At 39.1% G+C, this 17,859-nt stretch overlaps 1 protein-coding gene across 13 annotated transcripts in view; it reads right to left on the bottom strand.

Moving 5' to 3' along the window:
* Nucleotides 1–2,431: 2,431 nt before the first annotated feature.
* The window catches only part of mybpc1 (myosin binding protein C1), a 33,715-nt gene continuing 18,287 nt past the window's right edge, over nt 2,432–17,859 (bottom strand). For 10 of the 13 annotated variants that reach the window (XM_044343369.1, XM_044343372.1, XM_044343371.1 and 7 more), the window contains 21 exons: nt 16,848–17,014; nt 16,566–16,698; nt 14,467–14,475; nt 14,059–14,183; nt 13,851–13,956; nt 13,218–13,384; nt 12,936–13,101; nt 12,750–12,856; nt 12,511–12,647; nt 11,760–11,919; nt 11,562–11,666; nt 11,280–11,468; nt 10,554–10,688; nt 9,490–9,657; nt 9,287–9,375; nt 9,005–9,200; nt 8,734–8,873; nt 8,460–8,619; nt 7,791–7,927; nt 7,029–7,215; nt 2,432–3,298 (listed from right to left, as the gene is read on the bottom strand). In XM_044343369.1, coding sequence (XP_044199304.1) covers nt 3,201–3,298; nt 7,029–7,215; nt 7,791–7,927; nt 8,460–8,619; nt 8,734–8,873; nt 9,005–9,200; nt 9,287–9,375; nt 9,490–9,657; nt 10,554–10,688; nt 11,280–11,468; nt 11,562–11,666; nt 11,760–11,919; nt 12,511–12,647; nt 12,750–12,856; nt 12,936–13,101; nt 13,218–13,384; nt 13,851–13,956; nt 14,059–14,183; nt 14,467–14,475; nt 16,566–16,698; nt 16,848–17,014 — 2,881 coding nt within the window. In that variant the 3' untranslated portion in view covers nt 2,432–3,200. Of the gene's footprint in view, nt 3,299–5,629; nt 5,669–7,028; nt 7,216–7,790; nt 7,928–8,459; nt 8,620–8,733; nt 8,874–9,004; nt 9,201–9,286; nt 9,376–9,489; nt 9,658–10,553; nt 10,689–11,279; nt 11,469–11,561; nt 11,667–11,759; nt 11,920–12,510; nt 12,648–12,749; nt 12,857–12,935; nt 13,102–13,217; nt 13,385–13,850; nt 13,957–14,058; nt 14,184–14,466; nt 14,476–16,565; nt 16,699–16,847; nt 17,015–17,859 lie in introns of all 13 variants that reach the window. The other 3 variants (XM_044343373.1, XM_044343375.1, XM_044343376.1) reach the window with 2 other exon arrangements.

Raw genomic sequence — 17,859 nt, 5'->3', positions numbered from 1 at the left:
AGCGAGGATCCGGAAGGGAATAATATGCCTGTGTCTACCGGGAAGTTTAAATTATAATGTGTTTTTTTTCCTTTTTAAAGTAAAGAGAAAACACACACAAACAAACATTAAAAAACATATACAAAAATGACAGAAAGTAATAAAAGTGAAATATAAATACATAAATAATGATTAAAAAAAAAAGAAAAAATAGGGCCTTCTCAAATTAACATAACTAGTAATTAAAAAATTTAAAGGTGCAGTGTGCAGAATTTAGTGGCATCTAGCTGAACCAAATTGGCAGAAATGGAATATAATATTCATAAGTATGTTTTAATTAGTGTATAATCACCTGAAAATAAGAATGATTGTGTTTTTTGTTACCATAGAATGAGCCCTTTATATCTACATAGAGAGTGTGCAGGAGAACCTACGGTGGCCACGCAAGGCCCTCTCTAGAGCCAGTGTTTGGTTTGTCCGTTCTGGGCTACTGTAGAAACATGGCAGCGCAACATGGCAGCCTCCATGGAACAGGACCTGCTCCCTCTGTAGATATAAAGGGCTCATTCTAAGGTAACGAAAACACAACAATTCTTATTTTAAGGTGATTATACACCAATTAAAACATACTTATGAATATTATATTCCATTTCTGCCAAGTCTGTTCTGCTAGATGCCACTAAATTCTACACACTGGTCCTGTGAGTGAAAGTAGAAATACCACACTATAAAAATACTCCATTACAAGTAAAATTCCTGCATTTAAAATACTACTTAAGTAAAAGTACACAAGTATTATCAGCTAAATTCAATGTATCACAAGTAAAAGAATCATTTGCAGAAAATTAGCCCCTGTGACTGATCTATTAAACCAGGCTGGTGTAGGAAAGAAAAAAAAAAAGGTCTGCCACACAAAGTTTGACTGATTTTTCAGTTTCCTCTAAACTTTACATTTTTGAAAGTTTTACCTCTTTGGACCACAAACAATTATGATTTGGTGGAACTGCTAACACGACAAGGAGCCACAAATACACACAGGAGTTATGAGCCAAAAAACGTTTGGGAACTATTAAACTACATGTTTAATCTTTAACTTATTTTTGTAATTTATAAGCTCATCATATATTATTTAATGCAATTCTTAATCTGAAAAGTAACTACAGCTGTCAAATAAATGTAGTGGAGTAGAAAGTATAATATTTCCCTCTGAATTTTTAGCGTCGTGGAAGTAAAAACTAGCATCAAATGTAAGTAAAGTACAAGAACCTCAAAATTGTACTTCAGTACTTGAGTAATATACATTATACATTATACATGTTTGAATGTCACTCCATCCTGGTTTGTAGTGTTATATTAGGTTGAATCTTAATATACAGAAGTGCTTTTGTTGAAGAAATAATTTAACTCACAAAATGTAGTTTGACAGTTTATGTCTGGGCCTGCAGCGGGAGTTTTAAGAAAAAGGTCATTGGTCTATTTCCCCCCTTAGAAAATTGTGACAAGACACAAAAAATGTGTCTAAATTTAGATTTTTCATGTGTTATTTCATTTTGCAAATTTTATTTATCTTAGTTCATTCCATTAAGTTAACTAGTATATTTTCTGTAAATTTTCATAAAAGTGTAAATGCTGCTTAAAAACCCTCCGCTCTGCCTGGAACCAGATTGAACCCTTTTTTAAAATGTATTTATTAGCCTAGAATTAGTCAAATTTAAATATACTGGGTCTAAAAGTACAGGAACCAGCCAAAAAAATACCCAGAATGTGTAAATATTTAATTGCAAAGTGTAAACTCCTTTCAGCTCCCACAAGAAATATATACTTCAGTGTCCTCACTATATATTTTTCTGGACATATTTTAAATGTAAATGTAAATATACTGTATAAATACAATAACATTTATTTAATCATTAGTTATGTCCTATTAATGAGAGCAGTTGTCTTGAGGTTTTAGCAGTCAGTTAGTCCCTCCATGCAAACTCATCAGTAAAAGATGGAGATGAATGTGGGCCTGCAGTTAAAATGCCAGTAGGATTTTTTTTTTTCAACATTTGTAACTACGCCCCTGCATGCATGATAAATCAAGTGGAGTTGAATGCAATATTACAGACATTTAAATATCGTTTATTGCCAATTATTGGTGGGCACAGTGAGTTTAGTCCAAAGATTAACATTTTTCATGCCAACATCTCCCACACTTGTGTCAGTCCATTATGAAGGACATGTAGAGAGGAACTCTTGAAATTACAAAAAGCTATTTGGGAACCAGTGCACAAAATTACACCAATTACGCATACATTTTAAATTTAAGTTATTTATTATTATTATTTATTTAGATTTAGTTAATCTGTCAGATCCCCCAAGAATGAGTCTTTGGCAAGTGTAAGCATAAACTCTTTTTTAAATAAATAGGCAAACACTAAAAGAGCATTCATAACAAGAAACAGCAGAATTTTATTTATTTTTTATTGTAATCCATGGGTCATAATTACAAAGGTAAAGGCATGCGCACATGACTGAGCCTCAATCAAGCCTCAAGTCGGATTTGAATCCAAAAAAGCATAATGTGTCATGCAATGTGTAAACAAACCTCTACATTTTCTCACTTATCCAGAGGGAAAACATGAAATGAACAAATATTAATGTGAATTATCATAGAAGGGTCAACACATTCATTTATCCAACATTACTCCGGTGTATTTTTCATTTTTCTTGCCATATGACTCCATACAAACACCAAACTATTTATACATTCCCTTTTCCCTTCTGTCAGACCCCTGTGATAAATTATCTCCTTCAACAAGCACTCCCAACAAAAATCAACATGTTAAAACTGTAGGTGTGTGTCACTGCTTGTGCTACGTGTACTTTGCTTTTTTTTTGTTTGCTTTTTTTTTTACACACTACTCATCAAAGCTAGAACCAAAACACTGCCGACATGCATCTGAGCTGACACAGTCTTTCAAACACAAGAGGGTGACAAAGAAGATGAACTGGCTTTTTTTTTTTCTCTATGGCAACTAGCTCCAAACTTGCACACAGCATGCCACACCACAGACCAGTAGACCTTCCCCCACACCCTTCCATCCGTCTCGCCCTCCATCCCTCCATCATCCCTCCATCCGCCTTCAGGCTGCTGACCTCAGTAGGTGAGAGAAGAGGATCACTAGTGGCAGCAGATGTCTGCAAAGCTAAAGTGCCTCTTTGCACTCTGTCCGATTTTACTTCTCTTGCTCGACAATCTTCGTCTCGTTCATGTACTTGTCAATCAGGTGTAGGGGCACTCCGCGTTGCAGGAGTTCGTAGAAGGTGAACCCTCCTGGGAGAAAAGAGGAGAGACACTCTCATGATGATGTCGGGAGGGACAGATGTAAATGTGGAGAGTGAGGAACAGAAAGGTAAAGAAGAGGAAGAGGAACAGGCTGATTGAGCAAAACAAACAGAATGCAACGAAGAGGCCAGGAGCTCACAACACTGGATGAGGAGTGAGAAAAGAGAAGAGAAGAGAGGTGGTCAGAAATAGCTCATGTATGCAATGTACATTCAGTTTGTAAATCAAACAGTGTGTCCCAGTTCAATACTACATACTAATTATGTGCTAAATAGTAAGTCTGTACTCGATACTTGCTTAGCTGTAGGGCAGCAACTAATGATTATTCTCTTTTTCAATTATTCTGTTCAGGGCCAGCCTGTGGCATAGGCCACATAGGCAGTCGCCTAGGGCACCAAATAAGGGAGGGGTTACCAAATGAGTTACTGACAGGTATGCTTGCCTTTATACAGCTTTGGGAAATATGCAGTCACATGGGTTTTATCTGGTTTGATTTTCAAAGCCTCACTGGTCGGTCAGCTACCAAACACTCATTTAATGGCACCTTGACCCCCACTTGCCTTTTGTCCGGAGAACAGGGAGGATTTGTCTGGGCTGGAGGTATCACTGTTACATTTCATTTCAGTGTGAGTTATTGGACTGGAGGAACTATAGTTGCACTTTTCAGGGCTCCAATTTAAATCTTGCCTGGGGGATGAACATGGTCAGGGCCGGCCCTGAGTCTGTTTGCTGACTATTTTCTCGATTAATCAATTAGTCGTATGGTCTATGAAAATGGTGAAAATGTCAATCACTGTTTCCCAAAATGCAACCACAACCCAAAGATATTTAATTTACTATCATAGAAGACTAAATAAACAAGAAAATATTCATATTTGAGAAGCTGGGATCAGAGAATTTAATTTTTTTTTTTTTGAAAAACACAGGGGATCTCCAAAGTCAATAGGATTTATCGTCCGGGAACCATGAATGTCTGTACAAAATTTTGTCCAAATCCATCTACTAGAAGTTGAGATATTTCACTGGAAGAGAAAAATTCGATCTGCAGGTGGCTTAAAAAGGAATGGATCACTAAAGTCAGTAGACTTCAACCTCTAGAGACCACGGATGTTTGTATGTTTCAATAGTTTAGAGATACTTCAGCATACTTGATAATACAATACGTGCGCCAGTGCTTGTTATTTAAACTGCAACCTCAGAAAGTCAATTAAACTTCACAAATTGAAAGCTAAGTATTTTGTCTAAGATTTAATATATATATTTTCAACAATTGGCCTTTTTTCACATGTCACAGAAGGAAAAGAACAGCTGTAAATAATACAATTAGATGAATCAGGCTTAATTCCATGTAGCTGCTTCAGTTTCAGGGTCCTGGTATTGTGCATGCTAGTTCACTGTCACACTGCCATGGCTTACTGGGACGCTTGAATGGAACAGAGCCATCGTTAATGGGATTAGTAACACCTGTGCTTTTCTTACTATGACAAGTCAAAATGAATTCTGTCAAAAAGGCCTATTTGTTTTGAGATTTCCAGTTAAATGCAGTGTGGCACACAGAGTGTTTTTTTTTTAATTTTTAGAATATACTTTTTTACTGTATTTTTTTGTACATAGTATGGAACTGGGACACAGCTTACTTCTGCTCAGGCTTGCAGAACTAGGAGCAAAGACAAGGTTGATTCCACTGAAATACAATGCATTTCCAAGAGCTTTGCAAAAAACTCAGATTAATTAATACAGTTTCTACTCATTTGCAACAAGCAAAGGGCTACAAAATGAAATGTGCTGCCCTCTATTATGCATACAACACTAATCAGTCAGGGTCAAACACATCATGGTAAAAATTTCAGTGTTAGTAGCTTTATTCAGATCCTTTATGACTTCATTCAACAGCAGCCGAGAAAAAAAAAGGATACGCAGATGTCAAGTCTACATGGCATAAAACTCAGCCTCAGTCTCCACTGATGCTGCAGCAGTTGATTTCTAAGCAAAGGTTAGAAAGTTTGCAACAGTTTACTCACCTTTTACATGGCACAAAATACATGAGAGGTAGTCGTGGAATTCACACAATTTCACACCAACTATGGCAACCGATTAAAATATTCAAAATATTGTTAAAGTCAGCCAGCTAAGGGGATCTGGGGCGCTCATGCAAATCCTGTTTTATTAATGGCTGATTTCACAAGTTCTTTCTCTGGGTCCTGCTTTCGGAGGGGAAGTAAAAGTCCTACCAACTGAGAAAAGCGAGGTAACAAGCTGGCTTGAAGATGCATAATGAATGACATAAGCTTCATATGCCAAAACCATATGAAAGCTTACCTTATATGAGAACATACATTCACAATTCTTGAGTTTGGACTGGGGGAGAGAGAAGAGAATAGGGGTTAACAAAATGTTTACATGGAGTTATATGTGTGCACCAGGGAATACCGTTTAGTTATTACTGAACTCTTTTTATATGAGGAGTTAACCGAGAGGTATAAAGCAGACGCTGGAATCTGTGGAGAATAGTTGGAGATGGAGACATTAAATAATTCACCCACAACACAAAAGCATCACAGCTCTATATGTTATGCTTAGTGAGGTGTGACTGGTGAAAGCCTGTGTGTAGAGGTGGTGTGTTGTGAAGATGAACATGATGACTGGATGGACCGGACTGGATAGAGTTGTGTGAGAACACAGAGGGGGGGATAAACCTCTAAATGTTGTGGTGATGGAAAAGTGTGACCAGATATTATGTGAACTGCACACACATGAAAAGATTATTATTATGTCATTATTTGTGTCTGTTTTAAACATGGTGTTCAGGAGCCAGTTGCACCAGCTGTTCATAAATTCAAACTTAGCAAAGTTATAATAACAATAAGTGTTTACTAAGTGGAGATTTAAACATTAATTTAAAAAAGGTTGCACCACACAAACTAGTTCTTACCTTGAGATTAGTTGATATTAAATATTCACATCCAGTGAATCAATGAAAGAGTAAAATAGGCAACATGGTCAACACATTTGACACTTGATTTAAATGCTGTTTAATAATGAAGTAAAATGGGGAGATTTTAATTACATTTCACAAAAACAAAAAAAACATACCTCAAATGATAAAACGTTACGCTAGTAATGTTAGACTGAATGACCAAATGACGTCAGTTACGTTAGCTTAATACGATAGCTTAATATATATTGTTGGACCGCCTAAAACTGTTGCTTGTGGAAGTTATTTTACAGCTTGAGATGCTACAGTGAGTTATGTTTCCTTCCAACTGTTTTACATTTTTTTATCCTCATTATTTTAATATAACTAATAATTCCACTAGCTAAGACACTTCTTAAGTTTGTGCTTCTTAAGTGGCGACCCAATTTAGTAACTCACTATTTTGAAACTAGCTGCCTTTACTCACAAACTTAGTACTGAATTTACAAATAGCTGCTGCAACCCAAATGAGATACTTACATGTCCACCACCTACATGGTCAGCCCTTTGGTATACTTTGAGACAGTTCAAACACTGCTGTACTCCAATGGAGTTGGTTTCCCAAAGTCACCTTTGCCCCTTTACACTCTTAACGGATTGATGATTTCTAATTTTTCCGTGAAGAAGCAAAGATGAGATACTTAAAATTTCCTCATCAAGAAAGAAATTAAGAAATAAAAACTTTGGGAAACCAGACCCATATACAGACATGTACCCAGCTGTCACCTCCTGGTCAATACTGACCTTTGACCTCCAGCTTGCATTCCACTTGGGCCTCTCCCAAGTCGTTGATGGCCTTGCAGCTGTATAAGCCGCCATCATAAGGACTGGGCTTCCTGATCTCAAGAGTACAGACTCCTTGGCTGCTAAACATGCGGTAGCGTGGGTCATCGATGATGGCTATCTTATTCTTCATCCAGATCACTTTGGGCTGTGGCAGATACAGAAATGTCAGCAGCATGATGATATTAATTCAACAGGCAGATTGGCTGAGGTGTCCTGACTTGACCCCTTAGATTTTATATAGGAATCGGAATTTCGAGTTTGCTCCATATAATTCTGGTTTATTACAACTTTTGGCCATCAGTTATTGTGAGGTAAACAGTAGAAATACAGCGTTTACGTCACAAAGTAATCCACCTGGAATGTACGTTCGTATGTCTTGTCAGATGATATTGCTGGTATCAATTGCCTCTATGACAATGGACTGGCCTCATTCAAATGCATGAGGGGGCTTTGTTTTGTCAGTCTGAACACTGCCTAATTTGGCATGTACATTGTTAATATTACCAAGAGGAATGATTGCAAGAAGTACAAAAATAGGATCCACATTGTTGTAATAAACCAGAGTTTCCCTTTAAAGGTTGATGCAGTACTGTCTTTAAATTGTTTTTACACACAAGATGGAGAATCAGTTCCATAATGCAACATGATCAACTTGTATATTTACCTGAGTATAATGCGCAGTCTACATACAGCATGATTACCTGCAGTTGTACCACCTACCCTTGGGTTGGCACGGACACTACAGTTGAGAGTAGCATTGTAGCCGGCAATGGCAAAAGTGTTGATCAATGGCTGCGTGAACTTCGGCGCCTCTTTGAAGTCGTGATCGTTGTACTCGGGCTGTTTCACTTGCATGCCTGTGGGGGTAAGGGTAAAGGAACGGGGTTGTGCATGATACTGTCGCTGAGCGGTATCATGTGTGTGGTACGGGAATGGGGAATTCCCTTTGTGATAAGGGGAAGACAATGTTTCTTTATTTATCATCAGCTGAGACTGTAACACCACTGTTTAAGGGCCTGTCAGTCATACCCATGACCCCTGTTATATGTAAAAGGGTGGAAAATATCACTGACAGTACCTTTCAGATAACAGCTGTGGGAAAAAAAGCAAATAAATCAACAGCTTTTCCATATTATTGAATATGAGGAAAAATGATTAAATAAAAAACTTCCATGTAACATCACTGTGACTTGTCCCAGAGTTATGACCATGGAAGTGTTTTCCCTCATTAGATTTTTATTAGTTTTATCAAGTTTTGGGTTTTGGCTCCTGAAGGGTAAAAACATCCATCAATTCACAGTAACAGACAAGAACACTGCTTCCTCAGATCGCACCCCTCCACACACACTTACGTACGCGTTCACTTGCTAATATCACAGTCAGTTGTACCTTCTTTGACGATGAGGGCACTCTTTTTGGTTTGGGTGGCGGCTTCGCTCAGACCACACATGTTCTCTGAGAAGACCCTAAAGAAGTACTCGTTCCCAACCACCAGCTCTGTGATGGCGATGCAGTTGCGATGGTAGTGCTCAATGCATGTGTACCATTCCTATACAGCAGATCAAAACATGCAAATGTAAATACTGCTTTGAAGTACTGTTTATTTAGCATGTTTATTATGCACAATTTCAGTTTAGTGTATTTTGTAAAATCAGTCTTCTACCATTGTCTTCTTGTCTGCCTTTTGAATGGTGTAGCCTGTTATTGGGGCATTGCCGTTGTCTTTCGGGGGGGTCCAGGCCAGAGCCACATTTCCTCCCCATACATCTTCAATTGTCACACACTGGGGAGGCCCAGGTAGGTCTAACAATTAGTAAAAAGATTAATGAGCAGGCAGTTTGGTCTTGAAAAATGACAAAATTCCAGAAAAATACCTTTAAGACAATGTTATGATGTAGAAGCGGTAGTGTCAATAATGGTAGTATAACGCTTACCTACAATTTGTATGTCAATTACGGCTGTGTCGTCATGGTTTTCAACCTGTACTGACATTACGTAATTCCCAGAGTGGCTGCGTTCTGCTTTACGGATGAAGATGATGCTGTCGCAGTCTGTGTTGCGGATGCTGACGTGGGCAGGGTCTATAGGCTTACCCTCCTTCAGCCAGTTGACCTTTGGCCTGGGTTTGCCCTAAAGACATCATCACAGGGTGACATGAGCTTAGTATTCTGCTCACAGATGCAGCGAACATCAACTGAGCTGGGAGATTGCCTTACCATAAACGGCACGACAAGGTTGACTGCTTCTCCGACTCTGCGAGTATATGTCTGCTTCAAGTGTCGGGGTACGCGGATCTTGGGTGGTTCTGAAGAGGAGATAGACCAGAGGATGTGAGATTTAGGAATGATTCTCACATCTTTGTTTGTTTCCTGTAAAATGCACAACTTTCAAGTTTTCAAGAGCAGTTTTAAGAGCTCACCAATAACCTCTTTGACAAGGATGGAGTGCTGAAGAGTCCTTGGAGCGCTGGCTCCAGCAGCATTGATGGCCTTCACACGAACTAAGATTTTAGCCCCTGGAGACAGCCCTGTGATTGTGTACCTGGTCTTCTCTGTCAGCTCCTTGTTAGATACTACCCAATCATCACCTGTAGGAAAAGAACAGTCCAGTTGGAAAAGATGAATTTGTTAAATGCATTCAAATTTCTGTTTCATGTCAACCTCCGCTCTAAAAACTCTACAAACAAGTTGAGGCCTCAATAAACTGGTGAGATGAGTCTGCTAAAATCTTGGTAGCAGTTTATATCAGTGAACAATATAAATTTTGAGGCAAACAGGCATGTAAGGCGCCACTATACTCAAACCAAAATGCTTGACGGATGGTGGAACAGGATCTGAAACCAGACATCGCAATTGGAGGGGGTTTGCATCTGGCAGTTTCTGTAACTTTACGCTACAGATAATCAGACGCATACCCACTTCACACAGTGATAGGCAAGGTGTGTGGGGGTAAGAAAGCACATAAGAGTTTGAACTTCTCTTTCAAGCTGTCTTTTTTTCTTCTTTACAAATTTACTTCTGTCTTTGGTACAAATGAGTGCAACACTATAAATGCCTTCTAGAAAATATTGTCTATAAGTGTGTGCTGTTATCCCTTTTTCAAATATTATTGTGTCTCACACTCTCTCTATGATGGTATGCTTTTCAACTTGGCTTTGAGTGTGAAGCAACTAACAGCTAAAAATACTTTTGCCTTCAGACGTGATCAGACAACACCTTGTACCAACTACCAGTTCATTTCAAGCATACCCCCGTCTTAAATTTCTGAATGTCATCTGACAGAATTTCAATACAGGCTACATTTTGTTGCAAAAACTCTTAATTGGCTGTTGGCGGACATGTCTTACAGTGTAATACAGGACCACCATACATTTTGGATTGACGACCAAAAGATTTCACCATGTTTCTCTCACAACTGTCAACTTTCATCTGCTCAAATTCACACAGTCTATAGGGGCGTTTATAAGAATTAAGGCTCTCTCACTTCCTTCGATGCAGTACTCCACTAAGTATCCGTCCAGACCAGCAGCTCCGATGGTTTCAGGAGGACGCCACTTCACGGTCACCGTGGTGTCGGTCACATCATCCACAACCAGCATGGTGGGCTCACTGGTCACAGCTAAGAGGAGAAGAACGTTTGAACAATCAAACAGGTCATAGCTACCATTCCTCATTTGTCTTCCAACAATGGATATTAACGAGATAGCAAAAGCCATTTTGGCAAGCCATGACCACATGAGCAAGGCGCCTTTCTCTCTGGCTGGTATGCTACCAATCTTCCTGCCAGATCTCATTAGTCCCTGCTCTTGCCGTCTATTCTTGTATTCTGAATCATATTTAACTCCTATTGAACCCTCTGACAGACCTGATCTCCTAAACCTCTAATCCACAGATGGTTTGGCAACCATTATAAAGACATATTTAATATCCTCTAAAGCTCCTGCGTGTCCAGTGGAGGTCACAGTCAGAATGCTTGGGATAGTGGGGTATGAGGAGGAACAGCTGCGTCGCCAGGGAACCAAGGGCAGATCACATACTTGCACTATCGCAGCCTCACTCTTTGAAATTTCGTTCATTATTATGAAATGGTTGTTAGATTAAGCTTTCCTTATATGTAATACTTTCCTGGACGGATTATTGACAATAACAGCTCAAAGGCCAGTGCTTAGACTGCTAAGTGGATGTTCAAGAAGCCATTTGGACTACTCACCGAGGGGAGTAAAAGCTTTGGATGGTTCACTGGGCTTGGATACACCAATGGCATTGACTGCAAAGATCCGCACTTCATAAGGCACACCTTCAATCATCTTCTTGGGTTCGAATGATGTTTCTTTTATCAGGTCAAAGTTGAGTCTCATCCATCTAGAGCTCTGTTTCTTTTTTCTCTCGACAAAGTAGCCTTCAGAGGATGTTCAGAAAACCTGTTAATCATCATTGCACACAAATAATCTGTGATCACTGATCATTGTTCAAGGTAAGATGAGATGTTTACCTAATATTGCTGAACCTCCATCATATTTTGGGGGATCCCATGTCATAGTGCACCAATCACCACCCACTGATGGGACCAAGGGAGCTTCTGGAGGATCAGGGATGTCTGCAGATAAAACAAGGGCATGTTAAGGATTAAAGAAACAAATATGCAATTCTCCATGTGGTGTTTTGATTGAAGAGTTTTGGGATCTCTTACCTACAACCTTTATTTTGACGCTGGCTGTGGCCTCACCAGCCTCATTTTGCAGGACAATCTTATAGTTCCCTGTGTCCTCCCGCTCTGTTACGTCAATCGTCAGACTGGTCTGGTCACCATACGTTTCAGCTCGGACACGATTACCCGAGTCAAGAATGACCTGAGCCAAAAAAAGAGAGAGAATTTTACATATGTGGTATATTCAAGAGTAATGTCAAGAGAAAATAAAAATAAGATGCTTGGTGAATAACAAATGATAAAGACTAAGAGTTTACAGCCACGCTAGCAGCTCTGTGAGGCTGTACTTAGGTGCAAAGGTGTGTTGCTTGCATCAGCATGCTAACATGCTTCCTGGTGACACTGCTAACATGCTGATGTTTAGTAGGTATGTCTACCATTATAGTTTATCATGTTAGCATGCTAAGATTTTCTAATTAGCATTAAAAACAAAGTACAGGGGATGATATGAATGTCATTAGTTTCTCAGATATTTTGTCATAAACTAAAGTTTAGGACAGGTGGCATCAAAAGAAAAGTTAGGGGATCACCAAAGCCAAGTCAGGATACATCATCTAGGAACCATGAATGTATAAAAAATCAGCGGCAATCCATCCAATTATTATTGAGATTTTTCAGTCTAGACCAAGGTGGTTTCATTCCATCTCTAGATGAGCTAGTGTGGTGTAGTGTGAGGTTTGCTGACCAATCAGTGACATCTACACAAATTGCAGGAAATAAAATAGAAGCTCACCCTTTCCCCCTTCATCCACACCACCCTGGGTGTTGGTTCTCCAGTGATGGGGATTTCCAAGCGAAGTTTATTTCCTGCTACAATTGTCACGGTGTTGTCTGGGAAGTTCAAGCTGTCCAAGTGCAGCCTTGGAGGATCTGCAGAAAATTAAATTACATCATGAAAAATATTAAATTATGTTGTTTTTTCAGCATGATGTTAAGAAAAAGCTCCATTCCAGTGAAATATAGTTTGCATACCAATGACATGAACTTTGGCACACAGGGTCTGTGAATATCCCTCTGGTACAAAAGTGTAATCTCCTGAATCATGAAGGGAGCAGGCCTCAATTTCAAGTCGGTGAACCCTGAAAAACCAAAATGGTGCTAGTTAGCAGTTGTGTGAATTGGTTTTAACTGAAGAGTTTCAATCAAGAGAGGACATACTTATTTCTGTGTATGATATTGATGCGGTCATTGGGCTGGATCAGCTGTCCATTCCTGTACCAACGGCCTGGGACATTGCCTGGGTAGATCTCACAGTGCAGCTTGAGGGGTTGACCCAGCAACACCGTCATATCCTGAAGGTCCTGGTAGATCTTCAGTGGTTTCACTAATTAAAAGTTGAAAATGGTGTAGAATCAAATAGAGCAAATTATCATTACTAATCACTTTGAAAAGCATGTGATTAATGCAAAAATCATAAAAAAAGGCTGAGATGCTACATACAGTCAACCTGTACATGAGCCTCAGATGTTCCACCAGTAGCCATGATGGAGTATGTCCCAGTGTCCTCCCGTGAGGCGTCATCAATCACCAAGAAGTGTTTGGTTCCCTCACACTTCACTCGGTATCGGGAACGCACTCCTGTTGGAACCTCAACACCGTTCTTCATCCTAAAGGATTAAGAAGCATTTAAAACACTCACACTCCTCTGGTAAATGAGCAGCAAACAACTTAAAAGTGCTAAACATAATGTTCACAAACATAAATGTATCATTGTTGCATCAGTATGGTTCGGTATAGGGAACAAATAAGACTACTGTCAAGATCATTTGTAGCTTTTATTTAACCTTGGTGGCATAGTTAGTGCTAATGTTCCTTAAAACTAGGACTACATTTCCCACAATCCCCAGGGCATCCTGTCTGTTCAGTGTTGGTAAACCAGTAGCTTCTTCTTTTATTGCAGCATAAATCATCTGTCATATATGACTTGGTGACACACAACATAAAATGAACTGTGAAGATTGATAGAGGCTCTAAATTTGTTTCAGTGTAGCCTCATGTGCTGACAGATTATATGTAATACTTAATACTACTTATATTCATGGCACCTATAAATGGATCTTTTTATAATCTTACCATTTGACTTGAGCACCCTCCTCTGACACCTCGCACTCCAGCTCAATCCTCTCATTCACTGTGGTCTTCACAGGCTCAAGACCTTTAACTATCTTAACTGGCAACTCTGCAGACAAGAAGATAAGAAGGTAACAGAAGCTGAAGAGGGACTGAATGGACATCTTATGTCCTTAGAAGTTGTATCAAAGTTAACAGTTTATAGAGATACCTTTGACAAACAACTCCGTGCTGCACTTCTCGTCTCCTGCAGCTACAGAGTAGGCTGCATCATCATTCATGGAACAGTTGTTGATGACCATAATCCTTTGTGTGCCCTTATGCTCAAAAATATACCTAAACAGGAAGTCCAGTAGTTACATCACTGGTTAGCAAAAGAAATTGCAGCTATGAATGATCACTTAGACTATATCAATAATAGCAAATATAGTATTCTAATAGAAAACAATATTATTCCAAGATGTTAAATGAAAGAAAGAGACGTATTATTCATCATTCAAAAGCCAAACTCAACACACATTAAGTTCAAACCCAGAGGTCATACTGTACTAGACAAAGTGATGGTTTCACACCAACAGTGACATGGAGAAGGGAAAACCGACTGGACGGATGGACTTACTTCCTTTGACTTAAGGTCAGCAGTTGAGCCAGAATGGGGCCGGAGCACAGGAAGTAATTAAGGCAGACAGGAAGGAGCATCATGATATGACAGACAGATAAACAAACAGACAAACAGACATAGACAGAGAGACGTCATGCCTGAAGGGGTACAGTATGTGGCCGGCAATAGTGTTACAACAAAGCAGACGATCAAAAGAGAGCGACAGTGTCTTCGAAACGGGGGGCCCTGGAGAAAAAAAGCCACAGGAGACCAAACCAGAAAACAGCAATAACCTCCCAGATGGCTTTAACTTTGCATGGCTTTGAACAGGATCTTCAGCTAATTTAAGATCAAGCATATCTAGTTTACAACACTGCAAGTCTGGAATCATGCTAATGTCTATTTTAGGATTGTATAAACAAACCTGTTTTATTGCTGAATCATTGACTCTCAATCTGGTATTACTATAGTGTATACAGTGCAGAATGCTGACGATGCTATTGCAGAGAGCTGCTATTATTAGCCTTATAAGCAAAGACCAATAAGGTACCCTATCACGAGATATAAAAAGTTTTATCAATTTTTAGACATATAAGATGAGGGAAATGTTTTATTTACCTTGAGTCGTTCAGTTAAAATTGCCTTAATTAATTTCTTGGCCACTTACAGGAGTGGAAACGAGCCTCAAACAGTGACATAATCTTTCCAGTTAATAGGCAAACTTATAAGCTAACAGGTGCTTATTTACACACCCAGCTGATACAGAGCAACGTAAGCATTTATTTGGAGTCATGTTTCTTTTTTTTTTTTTTGCTCTCCACCAACTGCTGGGAGAAATAGCTGTCTCTTTATTAGCTAAATCCCTCACTATGTTCACCAGCTAGTCGCTAACTTTGTCTCTCTGCTGTTTGGTGCTGAGCAGGTAGTTTACAGTGGGTTTATCAGAGTTTGTTTTTTTTGCCAAAAACAACTTCCTGCTTCTGGAAATGACGGTGAGAGTGAACCAAAAAAGCTGAAAGACACTAAAATGCGAGTTGGGTTTGTCACTTAGAGCAACATATTTTATATGAGCCACTTCATCCATTGTTGATATAAAAATATGAATTATGACAGCTTTACAGTTTTAGCATTAAGAAAAAAGCACCAGCTACGGAACTGGTGCAATAATTTACCGACTACTGACACGGAACAGGATTCTGTGCCAGTGGTCCACAGGCTGCTGGTCCAGACTGTTTTTCCGTGCCAATAATAGTTTGTTCTATCGGTACCGAATGGGTTTCTGGAATTTATTGCCGGACCTCTTGTAGACCACTAACCGGACAATTTTTACCATCACGTCAGGCATTTTAGTGCCATTAAATGGGACATTTTTTACTGTCATGTTAGACATTTTAGTGCTGTTAAACATAATCATGAAGCCTATATAATAATTGTTTTGTTTTATGGGGAGGTTGCACTCTCTCTCTTGCTAAAGATCTTTGTGATGCTATTTGTCTAATTCAAAGCCAGACTTGGTTAAAGACCTGTGAAGGAGGTACCACCTTTTTCTTGTACAAAGAAGGACATGTACAGTAGTTCATGGCAATTAAACACAACAATTCATTCATCATTTACACCCAAATGTAGCTCTGGGGCCATTTACATATATACCCCTACAAATTCATAATATTCCTAATATGTGTGTGTGATCTGTGGAAAATAATATGAGCCACATTCAAGTCGGGAGTACGTTATTTGTTCACTGGACATCAGCTTGCAATGGTTCACAGTACAATGGTAAGGGCTGGTTGTACATGATATAGAGAACAGTGTTTCTTGTAAAGCCAATATTATGTTTTAGTATATTTCTATTCTAGGTTGATGTGGTATATGATGTGCTTTTGAGCTTAAAGTAAATTAGTGAAAAGACTGCAAAAACCAAATTTATCCGTGTGTGCTTTAAACTATGTGAACCATTGTGCTTTAGAGAAGTGACAAAATGAAAACAAGTAATACCAGACGACTGGTAAAGCAAACAAATGAAGTACATTTTCTTTTATAAAATGCATTTTCATTTGTGCAGAGTTGAAGGGGGGACAGTCGTAGAAGATACACCAAAGAAAAATGTCATTACATACTTGGGACTGGGCCTGATTTCCTGTCCGTTCTTGTACCACTTCAGTTCAACTGTGGGGTCGGCCAGATCCACCACCAAGCGGATCTTTCCACCCTTATCAACCTGATATGCAGGTTCCAGTTTCTTTGCAAAAGCTTTGAAAAGACAAGACAAAGGTTACGTCAGAGGTCACTGATCAAGTTTCCCTTGTGGCCAGACATAAAGATTGACATCACCTATTGAGTATTGTTACAATGCACCTATACCAAAGGTGCACATCTAACATTTGGAAACAGCGACTTACCTTCGCTCTTCTTTATCTCCTTAGGAATCTTCTTCATCCTCCTCAGCAGGCCCCTCAGATCTGTGATGCCATATTTAAAGGCAATCGTCTCGTATTCGTCAGGTCGGGCATTCTTCAGGATCTCCCACACATCCACCTCTGGGGTCTCTTCCTGCTGTTTAGGCTCCCTAGTGGTGCCAGATACGAGGGGAGGGTGTGAGGGTAGAAGTCATAGGCTAGTGTTCGCAACGTGTCCTGAGGAACTACTCATTAACCTCAAGGAAAGGATAGGATAGGGAGCCTAGAGGCAATGGCATGAGTAGGAGATCTCCCTTTGGGTCTCAGAAAGTCAAACATATACTGTACAATGACAGTTTATTTTACTTGAATTAAAGTTTTCTTTCCTGCTCTGGCTTTTTTGGTTTGCTTAATCTATTGCCTCGCAGAGTATTCCTCAGGACATGTCACACAAAGGGATGGGCATAGTGAACTGTCTACATCTCTGTTGATATCGGCCCTGGAGTCAAATGTTAAGTGTGATTGGGAGGCAGAACTATTAACACAAAACACAGAGATGTTCTCTAATTTGCTCAGACGTTGAGATGGGTTAATTGTACCTGCATGTTTCACGTGTTTATCAGGATTTAACTGAAATGTTCAAGACAGATCCATGGAACAAAAATAAGAAAGACTGACCAAGGAAATGTCATAAAATAGATAGTTATAGTTATACCGATAATTCCTCCACATCTAGTCTACCATAGATTTATCTATCAAATATCCAAAAACAGACAGCTTGTGGTTTTCTAGTGGTTTTCTAAGTTTTGATGACAAATTATATTGTTTGCATTGATTTACAAATTAACAATATTTTTCACAATTTATACCTCTCACTTGATGCATTGACATACATGCTTGGTACATGAAGTATGTCAAAAAACTGACGAGAAGAAGAACTACAAACAACACAAAAACCAATTAATTAACAAGGCTCAAATGCTTTGTTAATTAAAAGTGAAGGTAAAGGTTTGAG

The sequence above is a fragment of the Thunnus albacares genome, chromosome 23 (genome assembly GCF_914725855.1).
Source record: "Thunnus albacares chromosome 23, fThuAlb1.1, whole genome shotgun sequence".
NCBI classification, from domain to species: Eukaryota; Metazoa; Chordata; class Actinopteri; order Scombriformes; family Scombridae; genus Thunnus; species Thunnus albacares.
The sequence above is the reverse complement of the archived record's forward strand: the minus strand, read 5'-3'. Positions and strand labels throughout refer to the sequence as shown.